General features: G+C 46.4%; 1 protein-coding gene and 1 long non-coding RNA gene across 2 annotated transcripts in view; one reads left to right on the forward strand and one right to left on the reverse strand.

Moving 5' to 3' along the window:
* Nucleotides 1–25140, reverse strand: part of LOC135396993 (uncharacterized) — a 66000-nt gene that overhangs the window by 37349 nt on the left and 3511 nt on the right. The window contains exon 2 of the mRNA XM_064628277.1: nt 17336–17532. Within this exon, the coding sequence (XP_064484347.1) occupies nt 17336–17532 (197 nt within the window). The remainder of the gene's footprint in view (nt 1–17335; nt 17533–25140) is intronic.
* Nucleotides 1–25140, forward strand: part of LOC135396996 (uncharacterized) — a 70896-nt gene that overhangs the window by 36191 nt on the left and 9565 nt on the right. The window lies entirely within an intron of this gene.

Genomic DNA, 25140 nt, shown 5'->3' on the forward strand with positions numbered 1-25140 from the left:
TACGCAAAAGTGATAGCGTACGTAAGGAATAGCGTGGTTGTTCTGTGCCTGCGCAAAGCTCTCTTTATGTTCTGCGCCTGCGCAAAACCACCAACGCTATCCCTTACGTACGCAAAAGTTATAGTGTACGGTGCACAAAAACTCACTATTGGTGCGACAAAAGGCAAGAGAGCAGCGAAATGACATACAGCCTCCAGTGAGAACCATCCTTACCGAAGCCCCCTTACCATGCATCGTGACATTAACCGTGAAATACAGTATACTTTGAAGCATGCCACTACAAAAGGGTGGAGGTTGAGGTGATGGCATCGGTGTTGTTATTTACCGGGCACTCCGCCTGCCAATTTGGCACGGTACGTTCTCGGCGGACTTTGTAGGGAGCTACACATACACTTGCCTTGCAGCGTCTCGGGAAAATCCAGGAAAAACAGCCGGTGCCGGGACTGGAACACGGGTCACCTCTGAACTGACGTCACTAATTCCACTACCCCCAAATGCAACGCACTTGGGCACCAAGCAGGCAACAGTTTTGGCAATGTGGCCTCGTTATAGTACTCCGGCCATGCGGGACGCGAGCGCAAGCCTTCTACTATGCTCACGTCACACGGTGACGTATACTTACTCCCATGACGTACACTCTAAGAGAGAGAGAGAAAACAAAAGAGAGTAATTTTACTACTTTTGGGGACTAAATGCGCGGAAGTATCATAGAATGGAGACTGCATTTAACGCTCTGCCCTAGGAGTCCCAAGTACACAATTCGTGTGCATGAATGAAAATACTTTGAATCAAACCGTCAACCGTGATATATCGAGTGATATCAAATCTTGCGACATACATAGGGCACAATTTGCGAAGAGAGAAGCACTAACTGTTTCTTACTGTGTGTGGGTGGAGCATTTCTAAGTTGGCTGAGTTATACAGCCCCATGAAATCAATTTGGCCAAAACGCACATATTTACGTAGAATGTTGCATTCGCAAGACCATTTGCGAAGTTCAGTGACAATTGGGGAGCAAATGTCGGAGTTACGGGACTAAAATCGGGAGTAATTGCAATCTAGGGGACTAGAAGCCCCACACTCTTAAAAATGAACTTCACCGCATAGCACGCTCCTAGCCAACCATCATCTCGAATGATATCGTTATCTGCCCTGATTTGTAGAAAACTGGGGGCGTACGCCTTTTTTGTGACAATTATGAACAGCATAAGTGTCACAAAAATGGCGTACGCCCCCAGTTTTCTACAAATCAGGGCAGATAACGATATCATTCGAGATGATGGTTGGCTAGGAGCGTGCTATGCGGTGAAGTTCATTTTTAAGAGTGCAGTTTACTCCTCCTTTTCTTAAAGTGTATGACGTGAGCTGTACTAAAGAAGCAATGCGCGCTTTGAGCGCGTTGCTGTGAAGCATCCACAGTGCGCTATGCGTACTTCTTGTGTGAAAGCGTTATGGAGCGGCATAATATTTTGCCACAGTATACTGGTTTCGTTTTCTCTTTAAGCTCGTATCAATGAGCTCAATCAGCTACGCACAGTGATGCGTTAACGTTGTTCACACGATGAGCCGGGCGCGTGAGGCGCAACACTATAGGAACGCTAGGAAGAAAAATAACCAGTCGTAACGTGGGAAACACCCATTCTTGACACTAGGAAAAAGAAAAGAGTTGAAGAGCTGCATTCGCCGGACCACCCGCTGACATACTCGTACGATTCCTCCTTTCACAGTGGTAGGACCCGCGATGCAACATGTCCCGTTAGTGTAGCTTCGAGAGGAACAATTAATCTCGCAAGAACGCTCGCATGTTCTCCTTCCGTTTCAAATGCGACTCATAATGCGATCCCATTGTTGCCGATCGGCTTTTCCCACAGCAGTCAGGCGAGAGTAATTTATTTGCTCCTACCCTTACTAACTGTAACAACGTGTTCACTGAGTCAGAATCGTATGTAACGCTTTCTCGCGGGTCACGCCTTCCCCGTTAATTGAGCACCAGGTCGTCCCACACATTTTTTCTCCTAATTGCCGCCGGGGGTGTTCGTGTGACGTTTCGCATTTTAACAGTTCATCTTTTTACGCCCCCCCCCCCCCCCCCCCCCCCCGTCTCGCGTTTTCCCACGACGTCGGGTTGAAAACGCGATTCGAAACGGAAACGTAACGAGTGCCTTTCTTTCCCTCTGTCCACCCCCTCTTTCTCCTAGCGGCTGCTCTGTGAAACATCAAACAAAAAAGTGCCAGTCATCCTATCCCTCATTGTAGAGTAGGAAATTACAGCTAGCTTCAGCGTTACACGTGCGTCAGTTACTAGTTTCGAAATGTTAGGTGGTGAGTGTGTAGTATACAGGACCGTAGGGGGGCGACACCGGCGGGATGATGGGGAGGAAGCTTTTGAAAAAGCGCGTGTTGCATACGTTACGAAGTTAGGTGGAGCGTAAATAACGATCGTGGCCGTACAGTGGCGCCCCCGCTGCGCGCTGTGGGAGTTACGCGCCACTCGTTAAACAGGGGCTGCTTCTTCCAGCGAGAGTTTTCACGGGGTTTGAGGTTGAAAAAGGGGAAGAAAAGGTGAAGTCTTGGGATGTTGGTGGGCGACGGGTGGCCGCTTTTAAATTGGTTGCGGTACGGGAGGAAACACGGCGGTGGTGGTGGACGGTGGCACCGCCTTGCGTTTAAGTTTGTGTAAGAGCGTGCAGAATTTGAAAAAAGGAGGGGGGGGGGAGGTTAGGGAGGCGAAATAATTATTCCTTTTAAATCTGGCTGACGGCGCTCGTGTCGAAATGTGGGAGGGAACAGTTGAGAGGAAGTGTTATTGCTCGTACGAGCTTGCGGCGGCTCTTTGAAATGCGGCATCAAAGAAGAGAGAAAAAATGGTGGGGAAGGGGGGAGGAAGCGAGAGGTTTCTCACGGTCCATCCTTTTTGTACCAGTTGATTGTACAAGTGGGACCCGGTGTTAAGTGCTTTTAAACTCGGGAAGCCAGTTCGGTATGTCGTTTTCGAGTGCGTGTCGGCTTCCTTCCTCCATTGCGGCGAGGAGAACAAATTTTCAGCTTTGTCTCTTCACTATATATGACGTGAACGACTACAAGTAGGTACGTCGAGTACTCTTCCCAGCCGATATCATGTTGGAAGAAATGATGTCAACGGGCAATGGGGAATGAAAGTTCTTCTTGGGAAGAAAAATAATGTCGCACACCTTTTTCTGGAATCTGCCAATTTGTATAGAGCAGGAAACTCATACGGGTAAAGCTTCCGTAATCTTAAACTTTATGGGAGCTTCTCTCTCTTCGAGAGACACAAAATCCTGTCGCTTCTCATAACCCACACGTACTCTGTACCTCCAAACGCTTCTTACAACTTTATTACCAGACCCAATTCCTTCCACCCTTTTAGCCCCCTTTTCCCCAGACACGCAGAGTGACTCGTACCAACTACACACGTCGCATTATCGTATACAACCGGATGAATTATCCACCCTAAACAGAAGCGGCATTGTCTACAGCTATAAACCCTTCCTCTCCACCAGTGGTGATCGCTAAACGGCTCCGACCACCAACTTAAGTGCGCTGCCGTCATAAATGCATGGCTGGCAACATACGATGCTCCAAGCTGGCGCTCCGACATAAAGATGTCATCTTCAAAAAGCGTGGGGTGCCTGAAATGAGCACAGTCTGAGACCAATCGCCAAATGGGGAGGTGTGTATACTTTATGCAGGCTGCATCTGTGCATGCGTGGAACGCTTGGGCTCAAAGGGGTAGATATTTAAGGGGAGTAAAAAAGAAAACATAAAAAGATCTCTGCGAAAGCTTGTGCATGCGTGTGAGTCATGGGGCTGTGTTTTGAAGAAGACGAAGCGTGCAATGTTGTATGGGCGAGCTCGGATCGTTTTGTTGTGTGTGGCGAAAGGGTTAATATGCCGTGGAGTGACGAAGGACTCCCGTTTGTGTGAACGTGAGAGAGAGAGAGAAAGTGCTTTAAGGCGGCATTGTTGTGGAAGAGAGTTGAAAGTATGGTGGCAAGTGATGGGGGATGTTGTTTTGTCGGAAGTAAGTTGTGATTTGAGGAAGGAAGCATGTGTTGATTGTTTACTCCAGGAAGTGCGGTTCGGTTTTGTGGGTGCTAAGACCAGGAGGCAACAACAACTTACGAGGCGAGGGATGTTGTCTAATGGAAAACTTTCAAGAAGATGCGATTATGCTGTGGAGGGTCGTCGGGTGCTCAAAGAGCAGGGTTGTGCACTGCCTGTCGATGGAGTAAGAATGTACTGTACGCTTATCCACTTCTTAACTGGTTGCTGTAGCACACTTATGACCGGAGTAATGGGAAGGGTTGTCATGGCTCATTATGTGTTGGAACAGGGTTATTCCGTCTACACTGTTGAAACATAATTGCATCGCATAAAGTTGTCCTAGCTATCCATCATTCCGAATGTAATCATTCTCAACGAGAATTAGCCACGGCAGGCTACAAACACGAAGGAAGCAAACACAATAGCCTCCAACTCCCAAGAATCAATGGAATTCAAATAACTCTGTGCTCTTCTGGTTGATGGAATGGGCACTCTTAAAAATGATGGTGGTGGTGATGGTGAATGGGCTCGCCGTTGTCGGCCTCACAGAGGTGGGCAACGTCACGACGCTCTGGAGGAATGTGCGTCCTGGGCCGACTTCTAAGGAAACTGTGCAGACATATATCTGAAAGCGTCTGAGCAAAACGCAATAAAAACCCCCAGACAACATAGCCGGCACCGTGATACGAACCCGGGTACCTCCCAGTCTCGACGTGACATACACTACATGAACTTCACCACATAGCACGCTCCTAGCCGACCATCATCCCGAATGACTACGTCCCCTCCCTTGATTTGAAGAAAACAGGGGGCGTTCGCCATTTTTGTGGCAATTATGAACGGCAGAATGCCACAAAAATGGCGTACGCCCCCCGTTTTCAGCAAATCAGGGGAAAGAACGATTTCACTCGGGATGATGGTCGCTTATAGGAGCGTGCTATGGGATGAAGTTCATTTTTAAGAGTGTGTGCAGAATGCAATGTACTATTCAAAATAGGCGGTTCCATCCCGTTTTCAAGGAATCGGGAGACAAACAGATACCGTTCTTTAACGGTCGGGTCCAGGCTGTGTTATGTGGTGAAGTTCTTTTTTAATACCACGCGTAAAGCGCTCCTACACTGTACAAAACAAAAGTTCACCGCATAGCACGCTGTGCGCCAACCATTGCCACGAATGATATGGTTATCGCCTCCGATTCGAAGAGCGAGGGGGGGGGGGGCGCACGCCTTTTCCTTTTTGTAGCGATTAAAAAAAAATGCCGCAAAAAGGCGTACGTCATCCTCTCTCTTAGATGGTGATGTGATAAAGAAAAAAAAATGGCGATGTGTGTCTCTCTTCAAATATCCCTATCATTACCCTATCCCAATATAACCCCATACCATTCGTGGCAATGGTTCGCGCGCAGTGTGCTATGCGGTGAACCTTTGTTTTTAGAGTGTAGGAGCGCTTTACGCAGTCAACAATCATTCCGAAGGACATCGTTCCCTCTCTCTCCCCGAAGTTGCTGAAAATGAGAGACGTAGACCATTTTGCGACACTCACCCGGTTACATTAATTGTCACAAAAAGGTAATATGCCCCGCTCTTTCCGCAGCTCAGCAGTGATTACACGGTATCGTTCAGTGGTCGGCCTCGAGTGTGTTATGTGGTCAAGTTCGGCTTTAACAGATGTATAGATAACGTCAGATAAGAATCTCGAGTACATTATTCACCTGTGCTGGCATTATAAACGAATTGACACAAACATGCTTTATCGCGCACACGTCTAGTACATCTTTCGTCTCTCTGCGAGATAACAAAGGGAAGAGAGAGAGAGAGAGAAAAAAAAAACTTTTGTGCTCGGCAATGGCTCGGGGTCGCTTATTTATAATCAGGGTGTATAGGCGGCGACCGACTAAATTACGGGAAGGGGTTGAGAGTAACGGCCGGTGATATGGTCCGCATCGCCCATTAAAAGGAAACAAGAAAAGGGTTCTGGAGACGTCGCGTATATAGGAAGCAGGACGCAGTACGCTAATTGGTTCCGCCGATGGATCACGTGACGAGTGGCGGCCATTAGGTCAAGCTGGCTTGGGTCACGTGGCCGTTCTGAGCCGTTTGCTTTGGATGGGCAGGCTAGGGGAAGGCGTGATTTACAAGACGGGTGCGACATTTGGGAACCTTCGAGCGTGGGACGTCTGGATTTCTGACTCATTCGGGTGTGCTGTATATGGTGGTTTGGACACAGGAGTGGCTTCTGGGCAGTGGAGTGGGTTATTGCGGGCAATGTTCACTGCGAAAACGCGTTGGCCATTGGAGAGGTTAAGAGTGTGGTTAACTGCAGCTTTAAATGCACATGCGAGTCAGTGTCATTCTTATCGTAGCCATCGTCACTCACGTCTTCTTGTTGACACACTCTTCAAAGTGAACTTCACCGCATAGCACGCCCCTAGCCAACCATCATCTCGAATGATATCGTTATCTGCCCGGATTTGTTGAAAACGGGAGGCGTACGCCTTTTTTGTGACAATTATGAACAGCATAAGTGTCACAAAAAAGGCATACTCGTCCCGTTTTCAACAAATCTGCCAGGGCAGATAACGATATCATTCGAGATTATGGTTGGCTAGGAGAGTGCTATGCGGTGAAGTTCATTTCTAAGAGTGCAGCCAGTGTTCACGAGCCCGTGGTGATGTGATATGATAGAATAAGAAACAAAAATGGAGATTTACGTTAGAGTTTTTCTAGCTTCCTCTCTCTTGCTTGATAAAACGTCAATGTGTTGCTCATCCTCAATCCATTCAGCATCTCTTCTTCACAATATGCATATTTCAGTAGTCAGTTGCAACACTCGTCACAGAGCTGTCGCTGGCTCATGCTACAGCTTACCCTTCCAGACCAAAAAAGAAAAAAAACGCGAACCTTTTCGCCCGCTGTCGTTGATGGATCCGCGAGGCAACGGAAAGTCAAAGCAAATTTCATCATAAACCCTTTAATCCCATCCGGTGGCCATCTATAGGGACGAATGAATTCGAAATAATGGAGACCGGACGCATTAAAAGCCACATCGATCACCTACCTCCTCAATTAATACAACTCGTCCCGTCTCGCAAGGCCATAAAATTCCCCGCACCTCAGCGAGAGCTTAATACAGGTATAGGGGTCATCGCGCAGAATTTTCTCAAAGTCGTTATAAGCAGAATAACGACTTTAAACTGGCTACAACGATAGCCGCAGGCCACCTTGTCAGGGAAAGACTTAACGTATCGGGCCATCCTTCAATCCTTTATATCCCATTATGTCCATCTCGGCTCCATTCAGATGAAAACTCATACTTCACTGGTCCCATGACGAAAGACAACGTCTCGTCGGAGCCCTAGAGCGATACGCATAAATTTGTCCCGTACACAGAGGACGAGCTGAAAAGGACGGAAACTGGATATCGTCGATATTAGACTGGTTAATGACGGAGAGGGGGCAATGTCGGTAAATTTCCGTCCTTTATGGTAGGATTGTCGCCGATTCTCTCCGGAGGCCCCCGAGGCGGTCACCTGCATCACGGACACACGGGAGGAGTCGTGGGACATCACCCTTTTCAATCTTCTCACCCTTTGTTATGATGATCCTGTCTCTCCTTTTCATGGCCGTCTTCGGCGACTCTGGAACCGGATTGGGAACCGGAGACGCGGCCCTGGTTGCAGTGCGCCTACTTTTATGCAAACATTCTCTTTATGGCTTCCGCTACCGGAAGTGCGATGACGAATGTGCGTAGCCCCGTTAGTTTAATAATCTACAACGATCCCCGTCGTAATAATCATCCGCCATATGATGAAAGAGTTTCCATATGAATTAAAACGGGATCATCCTATATATATACGTATACCAACAACCCTATCGCGCGCGCATTTCGATGACATTGGAAATGGACGCGAGTTTTCAATAGGGGAGACTCCCATGGCGTCTACCTCTATGCCCTTCGATGTTCCCTTCCTTCCTGTGGGGAAAAAAAGGTCTCCAGCGTACATCGAGGTCTGTCCGCCCGCATTCGTCGGTGGGAAGCTTTTACTTTGAGTCATATTCTGGCACAGCGCCTTTGGAATGACAGAAAGAGAACATATACAGTTGATCTTGCGTATGTCTCTCCGTGTGACAGATTTGAGGGGGAATTACATATACTTTTTTTTTTTTTTGGTCCAAGGGGGGAGTATGGGGGCGATTCGGTTTTAAGGTCCGTGTCCTTCTATTGTGCTGATTAGGTCGAATGTCTTGCGCAGAGATTAATAGTCTTATTGGGGGATACATAAGCCGGAATATTGGGGACGGCGGGGCGTGCACGCGCGCGAGAGAGAGTCCATGTTTGTGAAGGGGGAGGGTTTAAAAACAGTGAGTAAACGAGGGCCAGCTGAAAAATGGTATCGTCGTTGTTTGAAAAATCTGTCGACGGGTCAAGTTGGGATTTGAGAATCTGTAGCAGCGATGGTATCGGTGCGGGATTTGTGCGGGGGAGTGTCGAGAGGTCTGGGGGGCGATACCGTATACCGGACCGTTGAAGGAGATGGATGATGAGGATTGTTTGCGGGAGAGTGGATAACTTATGCGCAGTTTGTGTTTCTGGTGTGCGCGTTTCGCGTGGAAGGGGGAGTTTTATTGACACGTGGAGGTGTAGGAGATTCATTCCGAGATTGGCTCTGATGAATTAATACGGTGCACGTCAGGAGTAATTAATGATTATTTTAAGTGAATGTGACGCATTGGAGTGTGTTTGCTATTGAAATTGGCTTGCACTAAGGCACATCTGTTGAGTCCTCTTCCATGCCGATACTGATCGTGTATTCACGCGAGCGACATTACGTGGAATATTCCAGCAGAAGATGCGTTAAACGTCATGTAACCTTCTGCTGCAAAGTAAGCGCGGGAGCTCAGCATTATGTCTTTTAGTGCAGTTAACCGTGGAGAATATCGTTGCGGCGCAGCCATGAGATATTAGCAGACGGCAGCAGACGTCAGACCGTAGCAGACGCCAGGGCCTGTGGTGTCGTCTGCTATGTTCGCAGTACACAACCCCGATATTCCTGACCGTGTTCAACGTTCAACGTAAGCACGTGGCGGAACTTCTGTCCCGTGAGCAGTTTTTGCGTTTTCTTCCACCAGAATATTCCGAGGAGATGGCGCTCGTGTGACACACATGTTCCAACGCCAGGCACATCCGGTCATGCCAAGGTTATACGCTTCCTCTATCTCCAAAAGAGAGAATACGTGCCATTGCAAACAGACAGCGTCTTTCCCCGCCTGATTCTCCATTTGGCCGGCACAATCTATGCTCTCATCTCATACTGCCGAGTCCCCCATAAACATCGTCCATCCAATACCGCACAAAAGAAGAAGAAGGAAAAAAAATCCGTCTGTAATACAATGGTCGTAACTCGTGGCATACACATAAAACAGCGGAAACTTTTATCTGTCTTCGTACGAACGGACTACTGTCCATCCTTCTGAGCAAACCCTCCTCCCGCAATTTCGTCATCTAATATTCCTTCCAATGTGTACAAAGGAGCTCCAAATGAACCGCCATTCTATCCATGTCAGCCGCTGGCAGAATACTACTTCTTCGTCCAGCAGCGCTAACTGCCCGACTGCCGTATTTGTCCTTCCATTTATTGTGCCAGATTTACGTTCGGTCGTTCCGTGTTAGCCTGGATCGGGATTATGCTTATCGTAAGCCGCTGGATTAAGCCCAGACGTAATATTGCGGTTCCGCTACTTATCTGCTACGTGATGTTGGCTGTCCTCTTTTTTATGGGGCAGTTTGGGTTTTGCGTTGCGTGGCTCCGCCTAGTGGCGTTTGCGGGCACTTAACGGTCGGTCGCCTTGTTTAGGAGGATTTTTCGGGATGAGTGGGAGGTTTTGTGGAGGATATTAGGCTGATGTAGGATATTGGGCTGGGGGTAGCGTGATTTTTGGGGAGAGGCCATGTTAGGAGGAATGGCTGGTAATCAACGTGCTAGTGGGTATTTATTTACTTGGTTTGGTGTCGTTTCTTATTTTTATTTCTTTCTTTTCTACCGCTGGAGAGTGATTCATGGTGTATTATCGCTGTGTTGGGGCCTTCCCGAAATCTCAAGTTTCCGCATGGTTGAAGTATCCGTAAGATTGTACAGGAAAGTGTTAGCAGAAATTTTACTCGATATTTGGTCCATATGAATCTAATATTAGCTGTCCTTTGCGTACAACACAGTGATTTGTGCAGACTCCCCACCCCAACAGCCTCCTAAATGTTTAGCAGCCCCCTTCCTGTTTCTTTTGCACCCACTACAGGGGTGTTTCTTTTATTTTTTTTTTGTTATTTCAATTTTGTATAGAGACACGGCGTCAACGATACATAAGGTCACCCTAATAATAACCTCACTCCGTGCCTGCGAATCTGGATGAACCACTGGTACTGCAGATGTGTATTGATAGAAAGGCGATGGCTACTGTCTTAGAAACAGTGTCGTAATACTCCATAGCAATGCTGCCGAAGAGCGAGATTGTGATTAAACAATATTTAGGGCGGGGCTCGCTTAAAGGTAACACCTGCCATTCAAGAATTCGCTCAGTCGCAGCTCCTGCGGTCGTCGTGGACATTCTTTTCATTAGCTTATTACACCATATACCCATTCCTTGATACTGTATTTCAATCTATGACGTCATTTCACGGCCATGGTCCCTTTCGTTCATCTAGGTCTACTTATATATCAGGACAGGAGGTTTGCTGTGACGAAAAATAACAAAACATGCTGACTACATAACAGCGTTAGAACGTTTCGGCGATGCTTTCAAACTTTTGCGTGCCTACCTAATTATCCCTTCGATAGTTCGTCAGAATAAAGCAGCGAAGAAAAAGAACGTTGCCAAGAGCAAAGTTTTACCGGAAACGAGGAATCCTCGGAGCTCTAACGAAGTTGGTTTCTGAACAGCAACAAACGCAAGAATGTCGCCGTACTCGCACCTGCAGCTCCCACTGGAACATACTAATTCTGTTAGATCCTTCTTCCATAACCCTAGCGTATCCCTTACACCTACAACGACTCATCCCCATGGACGTGATACGAATGCGTGTCACTCTCATTAGACCTGCTCTTTCGGCGTCATACTACATTAACTTACATTAAAGGCGCCACGTCAAACCCGCTATGACATCCTTCGAGGAGACTTCATCCGCTAATTAAATTTTAATTAATACCGGCACAGGCATCGCCCTTCCGTACACGATATATTACATTAACGGTTAGTTCCGTACATAGCCCACGGGAGTGGAGGAGGGAAAAAAATTAAAAGCCGTCCTTCTGATCTCGTTAGTTATACATAGCGGTCTCACCCCGCTAATGCTTCGGTTGTTAATTTGTCTCCTGTCCTCAAAGTTAGCCTCAAATCAGCGTGGAACAGTCGGATTGCGTTGACAACACTGGAAGGAGCAAGAAGAAAGAAATCTGACGATCTCAGCAGGATTGCGGGGAGATTCCTAACGAGGTGAAAGCGACTACTTCTCCCCCCGCGGCGGCTCGTCAATTAGAGTAGAGAGCCAGTATAAAGCGTCCAATTGGCGCGTCCGGTAATGACGTCATTAACCGACGCACCAATTAGGTAATTGATTCGGTGGGGGGAAAAGGGTATTGTTTGCCGGCACTGTTGTGCCGATGGGGTTCGATATGGCGTAATTTATGGTGGGTGCTTTTTCCCGTCACGGTGCGTATGTGGGTGCTTTCGGGACTAGTGATTGGCCGATAGGGTTACACGGGTGTAAGTGTGAAGATGGGGTTGTTGCTTAACGGCGAGTGCGGGTAAAGGAAATTATAAGATCAAACCCCTTCCACGGGTGAGAGGAATATTAAGTTACGTTGATTCTGCGCGCCGTAATAAAGGAACCGATCAGTCATTGGCTCCGATAACCGATGCAGACGGCGCACGGGTCAACGAATCAACTTTCGGGGATAATTGACCAGACAAAGAAAGCCTTTCCCTACACTCTTAAAAGAGAACTTCACCACATTACACGCGCTCCTATAGCCAACCATCTAAGGTTGGACGCGTACGCTTTTTTGCGACACTTACGTGGTTAGGGTAGTTGTTACAAAAGGGCGTACGCCCCGCGATTTCCACAAATCAGGAGTGATAACCTGATACCTTCGCGTGTATGTCACGCTAACTTACGAAATCATATCAGGCGAAGAAACACCCCATGACATCATCATTAATAATTTAATTGTTATTCTATAGCAGCAACCATCTCTGTTAGTGCGGGAGCAGTGAAAACACGTCACATTTCGCCAAGTTTGACTGAAAAAAGAAAACAATGGCCATCACGAAGAGACGTCATTCAAAACCATGTACTTTTACGTTGATTGCAAGCGCGACATCGCGTGCATCACTATGAGAAACCTGTAATCGAAAGCTGCAGTGATAAGGCAAAATAATTTACACATAATTCGTATATACGTGGGCCTTTTTATACTTCCTCTCGTGCTTTTCGTTTTCTGCAACCATTTTATATCCATTAGCAACTGTTTGTCCCCTCGTTGTTCGCAAATGTTCGTACTTTTTGTTTTGTCGGCAAATTTCTATCGTTATGTCGGTATCATCTTTGCTGTCGCCGAGAAGCATCATTAACTGGCACACGGCTTTTATTAGACGACATAAAGTAAACACACGAACTACACCCGTCAACAAACAGAGTGCATCTGCTCGACACACACACGTAACATTTCTCCCTTTTAATTTTCCCGACTTCATAAAAAAACAAAAACAAAATGAAGTTATCGACCCAAATAGCGTGCTTGACTTAAATCATCGCGATGGTCAAACTCTCACAAAACGACTATAGAACATCCAAGCTCAGGTCTGAGCTCAGAATCAGAGTAAACCTCCTGCTCTGTCATCATCAACCCATGCATGCCCCGTAGAAATGACAAAAAAGCTATAAAAACAGATTTTTGGTTCGCTCTCTGCGGAAGGGCTAAGCCTAACGAGCGTCAGAAACGTAGCAGACGACGCACGGAATACGTCCATCCATATGTAGCCGACGTTTGTTTACTCGGTTCGAAAGCAGACGACGGTGCTACACGGAAAGTGCGTTTCGGGTTTTCGTGTGCGCGCATGTTGTTGCGCGGAATAAGCTAGGCCTAATAGCTAGGTCTAAACGGATCGTCCGTCTTCTCGCTGCCAATCGATGACCACGCGGACACTACGAGAATAGTAATCAGCTGTGTGTGTATATCACTGCGTGCTTAGTAGTGACGCGGTGGGCTTTTGTTGGGTTCCAGCTGATTGTTTCAGTTTTGGGTTTTGTACCGTTTTGTCATTCTTTTTTCCCGTTCTGACGCTGCGAATTTGCTGTATAGCGTGGTGGTGCAAAATGGCGTTTTAGAATGTCGTGTATAAAGATTAGATGGATTACTCGAAGGGAGCGGTGATGGATGGGCGCTGTTTCGTTTTCCCGCGTTCCGAGGTAAATTTCTTTATGAAGTGTCACGCGGTTAGGGGAATGGGGCACTCTGACACGACAACTGTGGTAGAGCATAGAAACAGACGAGGGAGAGAAGTATCGGAGAGTAGATTAACGCTTCTACTGTATGATTGGTTTCTTCTTGTGGACCTTATATAGGGATCTTATTCAGCGCTACACTCTAAAAAGCTTAACTTCGCCGCATAGGACGCTGTGCGTGGACCACTGCGCCGCATGTATAGAGACCGATACTGATCCAAGTATAGAGAACAGGGGCGTACGCCCTTTTGTTGCATTTAAAATATACTATATTAAAATTGCAGCAGAAAGGCCTGCCCTCCCATTTTCAACAAATAGGAAAAGGGAAAATATATCAATCTGCGCGACACCACACATAGCTGTTGATTTTGAGCGTCGTATGCCGTGATAATCTATTTTGTGAACATTTAGAGGAACAGAATCCGCGCTGAAGGAAGATTTGAAGATGTAATAAAAGACGTCGGCTTTGATCGACAACTTCACCGACCAACTTCGCATATACGTTTCAAAAATGGAAACAAGTCACGATGAAACTTTCCAAGTTGCAGGTTTCCGTGATCGTAATGGATAGACAGAGAGAGGGACGTTAAGGATAACTATGAAGAAGGAAAGGGAAGAGGAAACGCACGAAACCCGCAACCTACCGTCGGATATATCAGGCAGGAAACTTTCTAAAACGTTCCGTTAGCACCTGACAGGTTGAAACGCGATGCTACTTTCTTTCTCCCCTCTTTTAGTATCAGTATTTTTATTTCTTCTTCTCCCGGTCTCTGGTTCCAACCACACAATGCATAATACGCAGTGCCTCTTCAACCGTGATTCCTGCCCAACTCTCCTCCCCACTTCTCGGGGGTCTTCTCGTTTTATTTGAACCTATATATACGATGAGCATAGATACAGAAACCGCAGTCAGGTGTGCATTGTCTCAGGACAGCATGTGCCACGCTCGAATGGCGTGCAGGTGCGATCTCATTGTCTGTGCAGAAGGCAAGCATCATCAGGTGCTGTAGACGGTCACGCCACATTGAGAAGTATTATGGGCGAGTTGTTGGAGGCGCCAAGTGGTACACCACTCACTCGCGTGTGCATGCCAGATTAGCGCCCTACGGCGGAAAATGCGGCCTAATGGCGCTTCACGCCGCGCTGTGGCGTGATAGTCGCTTGTAGGTGTTATATCGAAGGATAGTTGGTATCGAGGCTGCATGGTGTTGCGTATTGCTCGCTGTGAGGCATACAGTTTAGGTGGATCGTTTGTTTGGCCGGCTTGTCTGGTGCGTTGATTGTTGCGTGATTGTGTTTGAGATTTATGGGTCGGAAGGCTTCGTGCACGCGTTTACGGCGTGTGGTTTTCACGTGGCCAGCTGCACGGGGCTACTTTCGCAGTGGGGTTTAGTCCAACAAACTTGAAAATAAAAATTAGTACGTCTAATAAGTTAGACGCGCTGCAGTCTCCACACGGAATGTGATTAAAGCTACTGTACAGAATGATAAAGTTACTACTCTTAATTTGTGGAAAGCGCTGGGCATACGCCTTTTTGTGACAGTCGACGGAACTGCATTGATTATCACCAGAACGCGTACACCTGCTGTTTCGACAAATCACGGGAGACAACCATGTTATTCGTGATGGTATGGTATGAGTATGAATTCTGTTTTAAACCGTGGTTGGCGTGTTTCAACGGCAAGCCAATATCGACATCCCCTCCCCGTCTATATTAACAGTGAACTTGATCGCACAGCCACCAAGGTGAACTGTGTACAGATACTTACACGACTGCATGCTACACAAGCCATTGAGTTGATGGTCAAGTTGAAATGTCTCTCTCTGAAAACTGAAAAACTGTATAAAAATAAGAAAAATATAAGGCTTACATTCCCCTTTTGAGGCAGGATTCCCCGGCAATGCCTTTGAGCCCGTGTGTCGGTCTATCTCCCTCCCTCAACCCCTCGCTAAAAGCAATCCGCATCTTTGGTTTTAATATTTATCATCCTCAACAGCGTCGCCGCTCAGCCGTTTGATCTTAACGCGTTGCATCTCCCTTCCCTAACACACCTCGGCAACACACTTATAAGCGCAGCTTTTCATCCTCTGAACTGAACTGATCCAGACACGTCACACCATAAACATCTTCATAAACCGCCACCAACACTGTCAAAAACGCCGTCGGGGAGGGATTTGTGTGCTCACTATAGACAACAACATCCGCAGCAACGTCTTTCTCCATAAGCCGCACGTACGGTATGTACTTTGCATAAATACGAACGACTTCCATAAAACGAAACCATCTCAAAAGACGCCGACTCCACGTAAAAAAAGAAGAGAGAGAGAGAGAGAGAGCGTGCACTCGGCACTCTCTTGTCTCCACCGCCGGAAGCGACTGTGAACAGGAGACTGCTTCACACAGAAGATCTGCTGGAGCACTTGTGAGAGCCCATCGGCACTCTCCGTTATTCAACTTGCACGTTATGAATATCCACACTTGAGTCGGCGCCAATGTTTAGGTTTCATCCGCATGCAGATTTTATGGAACATTTCTTCTCACCCCTTTTTGTTCCGAAGTGGGGGGGGGGGGACGATACCCCTGAGCTACGAGCGCTACATACTTGATCTAAAATCCTTTTGATGTGGGGCGCGCTTGTTTTTGGGCCAGAATACTCTTTCTTTCTTTTTTTTTTCTCTCTCTTCTTCGCTTTTATCGGCTGTGTCAACAGGGAAGACGCGAATCTTAGTTTTCCCCGCTCTAAAATTCAATCTTTAACCTCCGTAAACATTTACTTTATGTTAGCCGGAGATTCGTTGAGCAAAATCAAAATTGAATGTCTTTCTGGTGTATTGATAGACGTGATGTTGTATATATGGAGAGCAGTTGATGTAGAGGTTTGGTCCGACTGATTTTTATAAGGGAGTTCATGAAGAATTCAGAAAGGGTTCGGCCGAGTCGGAGAAAAAGAATTTTAAGTCGGAGCTGGAGTGGTCGGTTGTGTGTGTTTGGAGGGATGGATGCTTTGTAGTGGATGAGCGAGTCTCTCATCGATAAGAGCATGCTTTTGAGAGCGAGTTGCTTATTTGGTTTGAGCCCCAAGTAGGATGGCGTATCTACTTTAAAAGGAATGCGATATTACAAATTGGGAAAGTGCTCTCCGGACAAAGCTAGTAGTAGTAGCTAGTTGGAATAATTTATCGTACGATTCTGTTCGGTGACCTCTGACACAAACGCACCTTTCTGCTCCACAGCAGCACGAAAAAATTCGGCTACTTTCCGTACCGTCAGCGACGGTGTTGTAGATTATCCAAGAAGCACAACATCTTGACCCAATATTGTCAATATCGGACCAATATTGGTCCTCTATTGCCAATATTGGGTCAAGATGTTGTGCTGCTTGGGTAATCTACAACACCGTCGCTGTATAATATTGGCCCAATATTGGCAAAAGAGGGCCAGTATTACCAATATCGGACCAATATTGGTCCTCTATTGCCAATATTGGGCCAAGATGTTGTGCCGCTTGGGTAATCTACAACACCGACGCTGACGATACAGAAAGTAGCCGAATTTTTGCCTCTGTTGCCAACATTGGACCAATATTTGGACTCTATTGCCAATATTGGGTCAAGGTCTTGTGCTGATTGGGTATACGCCCACGTGTGATCACGTACTGCTTTACGCTAATACACGTATATGCCATCCCATGAACTCCCCAGTGCAAGTTTTATCTCTGATCGCACCTGTTGATAAGCAGCAGCCTTTCTCTTTGACGTTGGTAAACTCACCGTGTTCTGATGCCGCCGTTGTTGTGCCGTGCGTTGTGCCATGGAGTCGGCGAGGATGCGCAGTCTCCTTCCCACCAGTTTAGCTTCGGCCACTGCCGCGGGAGGGTTGGTCGTGGGGAAAGGAGGAAGGCAACAGCATGCCACCACATCGGGCAGGGGCCCGCTAACCCCGGCGCTCGTCGCCACCGCGGCGGAATCTGCAAGAAGAGGGGGGTCCCCCGCAAAGGGAAGGCATCTTAGTCGCAAAAACTCGCCAGGAATGGCACGCCGCAGATGGTCTCCCCCGTCATCACTAAACATAGAATGCGCCGAATATTTTGCTAATCGCAGGTGGACTGGGCATGTCAGCTGGCTGTCAAAGGGTGGAATGTCGGGAACTGTGTACCTTGCCGCATACGATCCGAAAACAGAGCTTGACAGCATAACCAAGCTCTGCGCCAATGGTGGCAAAGAATGATAGAATTTGTATAGATGATAGTAGCCTCGTATTGTGCTGTTCGTTTTTGTGTTTTGTCTTTTGTTCTTTCCCCAAGCTCAGGGATGTGTTGCCAACGTCAAGAATTATCGCTTCGAAGTTGAGCTGAGAGTGCTGGAGAGTACACCTTTTTGTGTGGAAATTTGCGTGCGATTCATATTGACACAAAAAAATAAAAAGGAAGGGGGGGGGTACGCCTTGCATTTAAGTACCCACAAACCCACACGCACTGAGGTATGGTACCGCAATTGTTGCGATGAATCACCTCATCCCATCGTCATTCATGTTGTAGTACACGCTTAAAAATGAACTTCACCACATAGCACGCTCCAAGCCAACCACCATCCCGAATGACAACGTTCTCGCCCTTGATTTGTTGAAAACGGGTTGAGGATCCTATTTTGTGCCGTGCATAATGCACAAAATAAGCTCCTCCTTCTCTAAAGCTGATCGTGCTGTGCGGAGAAGTTAACAGCCAGAGGTATCGACTGTTTTCTTTTTCTGTTCTCAATTGTAACAAGTTTATCGAGTGTGCGGTTTATCTGTCTTTAAAAAAAAAAAAAATATTAGGAATTCTAGGTAGAGGACAGGCGTGAGATCCTGGACGAACCCAAATTGCACCCAGTGTTTTCACGTACGCTCTAAAAGCAGGACCTCACCGCATAATACACTGAAGGCCAATCAATGTACCGAATGGTGCCGTTATCACTTGTGATTTGTGGAAAGCGGTTATTTTTGTGACAATTAGCTGGGCTTCATAAGTGTCACAATGAGCCGTACTCCTCCCGCTTTCGACCAGTCAAGAGAGAGGGAGGGCGTACGCCTTTGTCAATTATCATATATCCAAATTGACACAAAAAGGCGTACGCCTCACTCTATCTTCGAATGAGAAGTGATAACCCTATCATTCGTGGCAGTGATTGGAGCAAAGCGTGCTATGCGGTGAAGTTCTGTTTTTAGAGTGCGCTTATTTCTTCAGGAAACGGGCCTCGCGAAAAGACCACTCTAGCACACCTCTCATCTATACAGTTTGCCTCCGTCCCATCAGTATCGGTCTTCCTGCCTATGCCTCCCTTTGAAATCGTCAACTCCCCTATCCTCCTTATTTCTTTTTTTTTTTTTTTTTTTTGCTATAGTTGTGACGATGCCCACTTGAGTGCGGCAAACAACGGCAAGCTACCTCGCCACCCACCCCTCTGATTTTGGAGTGTAGAGGGCCCCCACAAAGCCTCCTAACATCAAGTTTTGTTTACTATTAGACCATCGTACACTCAGATAGTGCATGACGTTTCTCCATGGCATTGAGCTCAGTTGGTTGAAGACAGACGTGAGTTTAATGGTAACATCCGAGCAAATAGTGACTGAGGCCTTCTCCGTGGCTTCAGTCCTTTATCGTTTCTGAACACCCAGGCCGACACATTAGCGTTTGTCGCGCTTACGTTCTTAAAGCAGAACTTCACCGCATAACATGTCGACCATTGCATAAGACCTTTACCGCGGGGCGTACGCCTTTTCGTGAGAATTAACATAACTGCCGTCACAAAAAGGCGTGAGCTTCTCATTTTCAACAAATCAAGAAAGGGAACAATGTCCGCACTATTAAAAATGAACTTCACCGCATAGCACGCTCCTAGCCAACCATGATCTCGAATGATATCGTTATCTGTGCCCTGATTTGTTGAAAACGGGAGGCGTACGCCTTTTCTGTGACACTTATGCTGTTCATAATTGTCACAAAAAAGGCGTACGCCTCCCATTTTCAACAAATCAGGGCAGACAACGATATCATTCGAGATCGTGGTTGGCTAGGAGCGTGCTATGCGGTGAAGTTCATTTTCAAGAGTGTAATCTCGAATGATGCCGTTACCTGCCCTGATTTGTTGAAAACGGGGGCTGTACGCCTTTTTTGTGACAATTATGAACAGCATACGTGTCATCAAAAGGACGTACGCCTCCCGTTTTCAGATAATGATGACGATACTACTCGAGATATAGGTTGGCTAGGAGTGTGCTATGCGGTGAAGTTCCTTTCTAAGTGTACGGATAATGATTAATTAGGAGCGTGCTATGCGGTGAAATACAGGCGTTGAGCTGAATTGCGTTGAATTGAAATAGAAAAAGAGATAACAGGGAGATACGGGCTCCGTAAAAGCTTTCGTTGGCGTCTGTCACCATCATTCCCATCATCATGTTGTTGTGGCCCCCGTTCGTCTTGCACTTTCTTCAATGGAAGAAAGTGCGAAAAGAGAAAGCCATGAGAACGAGAGACTGCAACACTAAATGGTTCACACGATACAACGACACCAGTTCAGTAAAAAAAAAAAAAAAAACCGCTAACACGTACTCCGTGAAAAGAGAGACCTGACGTGCTCTTGTGTAGACTTGGTTTACATATTGTATATAACTTATAAGCGGCTTATAAATTATTTATTTAGAAATTAACACCCAAACGCAAATTTGCCAGTTGAAAGGACTTTAGTTCCCAAAGTATATAGTTGTCGAACTAACCACCAGTAAATAAATAACGAAGAGAGAAAGAAAAATAGTGTCGTCGGCATTTTTAATGCACCTGTCTTCAGTTGTATATTAGATGTCCATACGTTTGAAAATACTACATTAGCATCGCCAGGCAATAGGGTTGCCACCTTTCGTAGTGAAAAATACCGGCTGAGGGAGAGGAGGTGGAATAAAGGAAAGGGAAAGTAAGTGAGGGGTGAAGAGTATACAGAGAGAGAGAGAGAAAGAACGAGCGTACTGGCTCAAGACAACAATGATAATAATAATGTATAACTAAGAAAACGACTGGTGACTACAGTGTTGGGTCTGTGTTCCCGATTTATTCAAGCTGTAGTGGAATGTTGAAAGGAAAACCCCGTAAAAGCCCCTATGAGTGGTGTTGAGCCACATATACCGGCAAAAGGCTGCCGGTATCACCTTCCTACCGGCAACCGGCAGAGCGAACAAATAACCGGCCGTGCCGGTATAATACCGGCCTGGTGGCAACCCTACCAGGCAACTGTGGCTATGAGAGTGGACAGCGGAAAGGAGCACCAAAGAAGGAGGTCAGTGAAAGTTTGGTATCGTCCGCGAGGGACGATACCAAACTTGGGTCTTTCGCATGCGATGTCTTTCAGTGCGATGTCATACAATGGCACACGCACTGTGTGGAAAAGAACCTTGCGAAGTATACCGTTGTAGAGTAACTGAATTTACTAGAGAGAGAGAGAGAGAGGTACATGATGACTTCCGCTCATTGAGCAGAATGCTAGGTCTGTGCGAATATTCGTGTTTTTAATGTCGAGCGCGTGTGTAGCACATTCGACACGAACTCCGATTCTGTATTCGAATTTTTTACTACATCACCATGACCAGAAAGTGTGCATGAACCAAGTGCTTACACCACATAATCTGAATGATGACAATATCATCAGCCGCGGAGGATACCGCCAACTATTTTGTAAAGAGAACTATACGTGTATACGTGCGGGGTACCATACGTGTGGAGTCGACCTGTAAGCCAGCAAGCCACGTATATAGGCTTCAAAAAAAAAAAAAAAAGAAGAAGAAAGAAAGAAAGAAAAGAGAAGAAAAAAAGAAAAGCAAACCATAAAAGGGAAGCGAGGTGGCAGCATTGATGCATAACGAAAAATCCTGAAGTCTACGCTATGGACGTCTCTAACGGATGATGATCTCAAACGAACTGTTCCGGAGAAAAGTACAACTTATCTCTGGACTCCTATACTCTCCGAAGTAACTGCATCGTGGCCCGGTGGCAGTGATTCACAGGAAGTCAAGCCACTACATAGGAGCACAGGAAAGGATTCATGGTACCGAAAGAATGCTCGAGTTGCACAGGCGGCTTTTCTGAAAAATGACACGCCGCTAATACGACGGTGTTGTACTTCAATGGTCCCGCTTCACAAACGTGAATCTTAGCTATTTCGTTCTGCACACGCGTGGAATGGTTATAGAGATTTTTGGAACTTACTGTCGCACCTACTGTGGTTCTAGCGTGTATCTCGTCCAACACATCGCGCATGCTCGGACGCTATACCTGATGACCGTGACCGCATTAGTCTCCGCGCACAATCTCTCACTCAACAAAGAGATTCCAACGCATACGCGTCATCCGCATATTATACGGGACGACGCACAGAGATGCCCAGAAAGGCACAAGGGTGTCACGGGGTAGCGCACGTACAAAAACCGAAAAGTAGGTTAACCCTATACTCTTTCAATCCCCTCGGAACCCCCGCAAAGAAAGGATGCACGGCGTCCACACGTGACGACATTTTGTCACCAAACACACAAGGCTCGATTTGAATACCATCTTGGCATCATTCCAACGACGAGGCCCGACCGATGTGTATAGAACGGTCTCGTGAACTTTCTTCTCCACCTCCTACGTCATCCCCGGGACAAGGCCAATGAGAAGTTTTTCTTTACTTGCTCGGAGAGGCAAACTTCATCCGGGGTCGCGTGCACGCGTCGCACACGAGTGTCAACAAACTCGGGCAATCTCGGAACATGTGGGGACACCAGTCAAAATAGAATGTGGGCAAGGGACGGGCTTTTTACGGGATGAATTTTCTTCTTGCGTTTCTCTCGGTGTTCGTTTTGGGTGCTGGTGTCACATGTATATGTGCGAGTAAATGGCAGGGAAAGATAGATGGTAGTAAAAGATGTCGAGCTTTCTTTTTTTTTCTTTCTCTCTTTCTTCGTGGCTGTTGTTTAGAGAGTGTACATCGTGAGTTCTGGGAATGAGCAAAAGTGTCACTTAGGTAAACAGTGGGGGGGAGAATATGTTTTACGGTGTGCGAGGTAAGGGGTCGGTGCTCGGCCAGTAGCAATCATAATAAAAGCGAGTGCGTCAGATAAAACAGTTGGCTATGAGATAGACGATCCTTAACGCTCTTCTATTTCTGGTGATCCATTTCGCGCGGCACACACAGGGTTGCTGGGCCGTGGGGTTCAGAATAGGTTTTTTATCGGAGCAGGTATAGCGCGAGCCAAGACCAAGATGGCTGTATAACATTCAAAATAAGGACACTCTAAGCTTTTTAAGTTTAATATGTACTCAATATGTACAAACTTTCACGTGGTGCATCACGCTTCATCAGGTACGGCAGGTGAAGCGTGGTCCACCACGCGAAAGCCTTTACATGCTAAGTACATATTAAGCTTAGAGCGTTATTGTTTCGAGTTTTCTTAAGGTTTACTATCGGCAGCTATTTGTGTGACGGAGTGCCGGGCGGTGTTAAAGCCGCCCTTTACTTTATGATATCGTGCTTCTAACCAGACTTGTGCCCGTTACTCGAAGAAAGTAATTGATTACCGTTACCGTTACTTCTGCGGGAAAAGTAATTAATTACCGTTACCTGTTACTCGACTCGAAATGTAATTGAGTAACGAGTAAAAAAGTAACGCGTTACTCCAGTCGTTACTCTGCATTCACGCAAATTATAACAGTCTTTGGGTGCCTCAGAAAAAATAAAAAATAAAAGTAACAAACAGAGAAAGGTTCAACAGCGGAACAGCTGAGATAACAACAAAAACAAAAACGCCTAGGATAAGATCTGTACGTCTACTGTATTTATCGCAAGGGAAGACGTTGACCCGATTGTGGAAGAGCATTGTGTTGAACTTCCCCGTGACTCTATAAACCTCCAAATCTTCAGGTACAATCACACTGGTGTAGGAAGAGATTAGAGAGGGAGACCTTGAAATTCCAGAACGTCATTACAATGACCTCCGCTTGCTATAGTGGAACACAGCCCAACAAAGGCTGACGGAACCAGGGGCTTGACTTGGGGCAGAACATCTAAAAGATAAGCTAATATCTGCCGGAAAAGTGATCAATTACTGAGTAATCGATTACTCAGAAAAGTAATTGATTACTCGAAAAATTACTTTGAAAGTAAAGTAACTGATTACTCGAAAAATTACTCAGAAAAGTAATTGATTACAAGTAACGCAATTACTAGTAACGCGTTACGCATAAGTCTGCTTCTAACTGAGAAACTATTTATTTCCATCAATTTATGTCCTTATGTCAACAACTGGACTTCTGCGTGCAATAATGGGATAGCGGATAAGTCTCGACTTATCACCTTTTCAGTATTTTGCTGAAACAGTATCTAATGACCAGTGTGTACCTGATGCTGAATAAATTTTGGGACCGTAATGCAATTTATTTGTATTCTTGCGTAAAGAGCGGGAAATGTCGGGTATATCGGACTCCTCTTCCGCACCCTCGTAAAATTCGTGCGGCTCGAGGATTGCTACGATGTGACACGACATCCATTGAAGGGACACAGCACAAGGGCATAGTTGAAACCTGAACTTGGGCATTCCATACTAGGAAGAATGGCAGACACATAGATGAGCTCTCAGTGTGTGTGCGTATGTGTGCCCAAGCTCAGGTTTCTTCAACTCTGGGGAGGCGTGTTCCTTCTACCTACTACACTCTTAAAAATGAACTTCACCGCATAGCACGCTCCTAGCCAACCATAATCTCGAATGATATCGTTATCTGCCCTGATTTGTTGAAAACGGGAGGCGTACGCCTTTTTTGTGACACTTATGCTGTTCATAATTGTCACAGAAAAGGCGTACGCCTCCCGCTTTCAACAAATCAGGGCAGATAACGATATCATTCGAGATGGTTGGCTAGGAGCGTGCTATGCAGTGAAGTTCATTTTTAAGAGTGTACATACTACCACTACTACTGGTCTACTGGGCCTTGAAATCGGAAAAGAGTCAGCACTGGTGCTACAATCCATCTTATCCTGGTGGTCATCTTTTGGACATTATTTTCAAGAGGACTCATTTAGAAGCACAATAAGTGGTTGCTCCGCTACAAGTAGGCAGATAGTTGACTCGATCCACAGTAAAACATTTTGCACCTTTTAGGGTGTAAAATGGTTATAATTTGCGGATAACACCTCGTACTCTTAAGAACAGAACTTCACCGCATAACACGATCCTACACTCTTAAAAATGAACTTCACCGCATAGCACGCTCCTAGCCAACCATCATCTCGAATGATATCGTTATCTGCCCTGATTTGTTTGAAACGGGAGGCGTACGCCTTTTCTGTGACAATTATGAACAGCATAAGTGTCACAAAAATGGCGTACGCCTCCCGTTTTCAACAAATCAGGGCAGATAAAGATATCATTCAAGATGATGGTTGGCTAGGAGCGTGCTATGCGGTGAAGTTCATTTTTAAGAGTGTAGCCAAACATCATCCCGAATGACATCGTTCTCGCTTCTGATTTGTTGAAAACGGGAGGCGTACGTCTTTTCAGTGACACTTATGCAGTACAT

The sequence above is a fragment of the Ornithodoros turicata genome, chromosome 6 (assembly GCF_037126465.1).
Source record: "Ornithodoros turicata isolate Travis chromosome 6, ASM3712646v1, whole genome shotgun sequence".
Taxonomy (NCBI): domain Eukaryota; kingdom Metazoa; phylum Arthropoda; class Arachnida; order Ixodida; family Argasidae; genus Ornithodoros; species Ornithodoros turicata.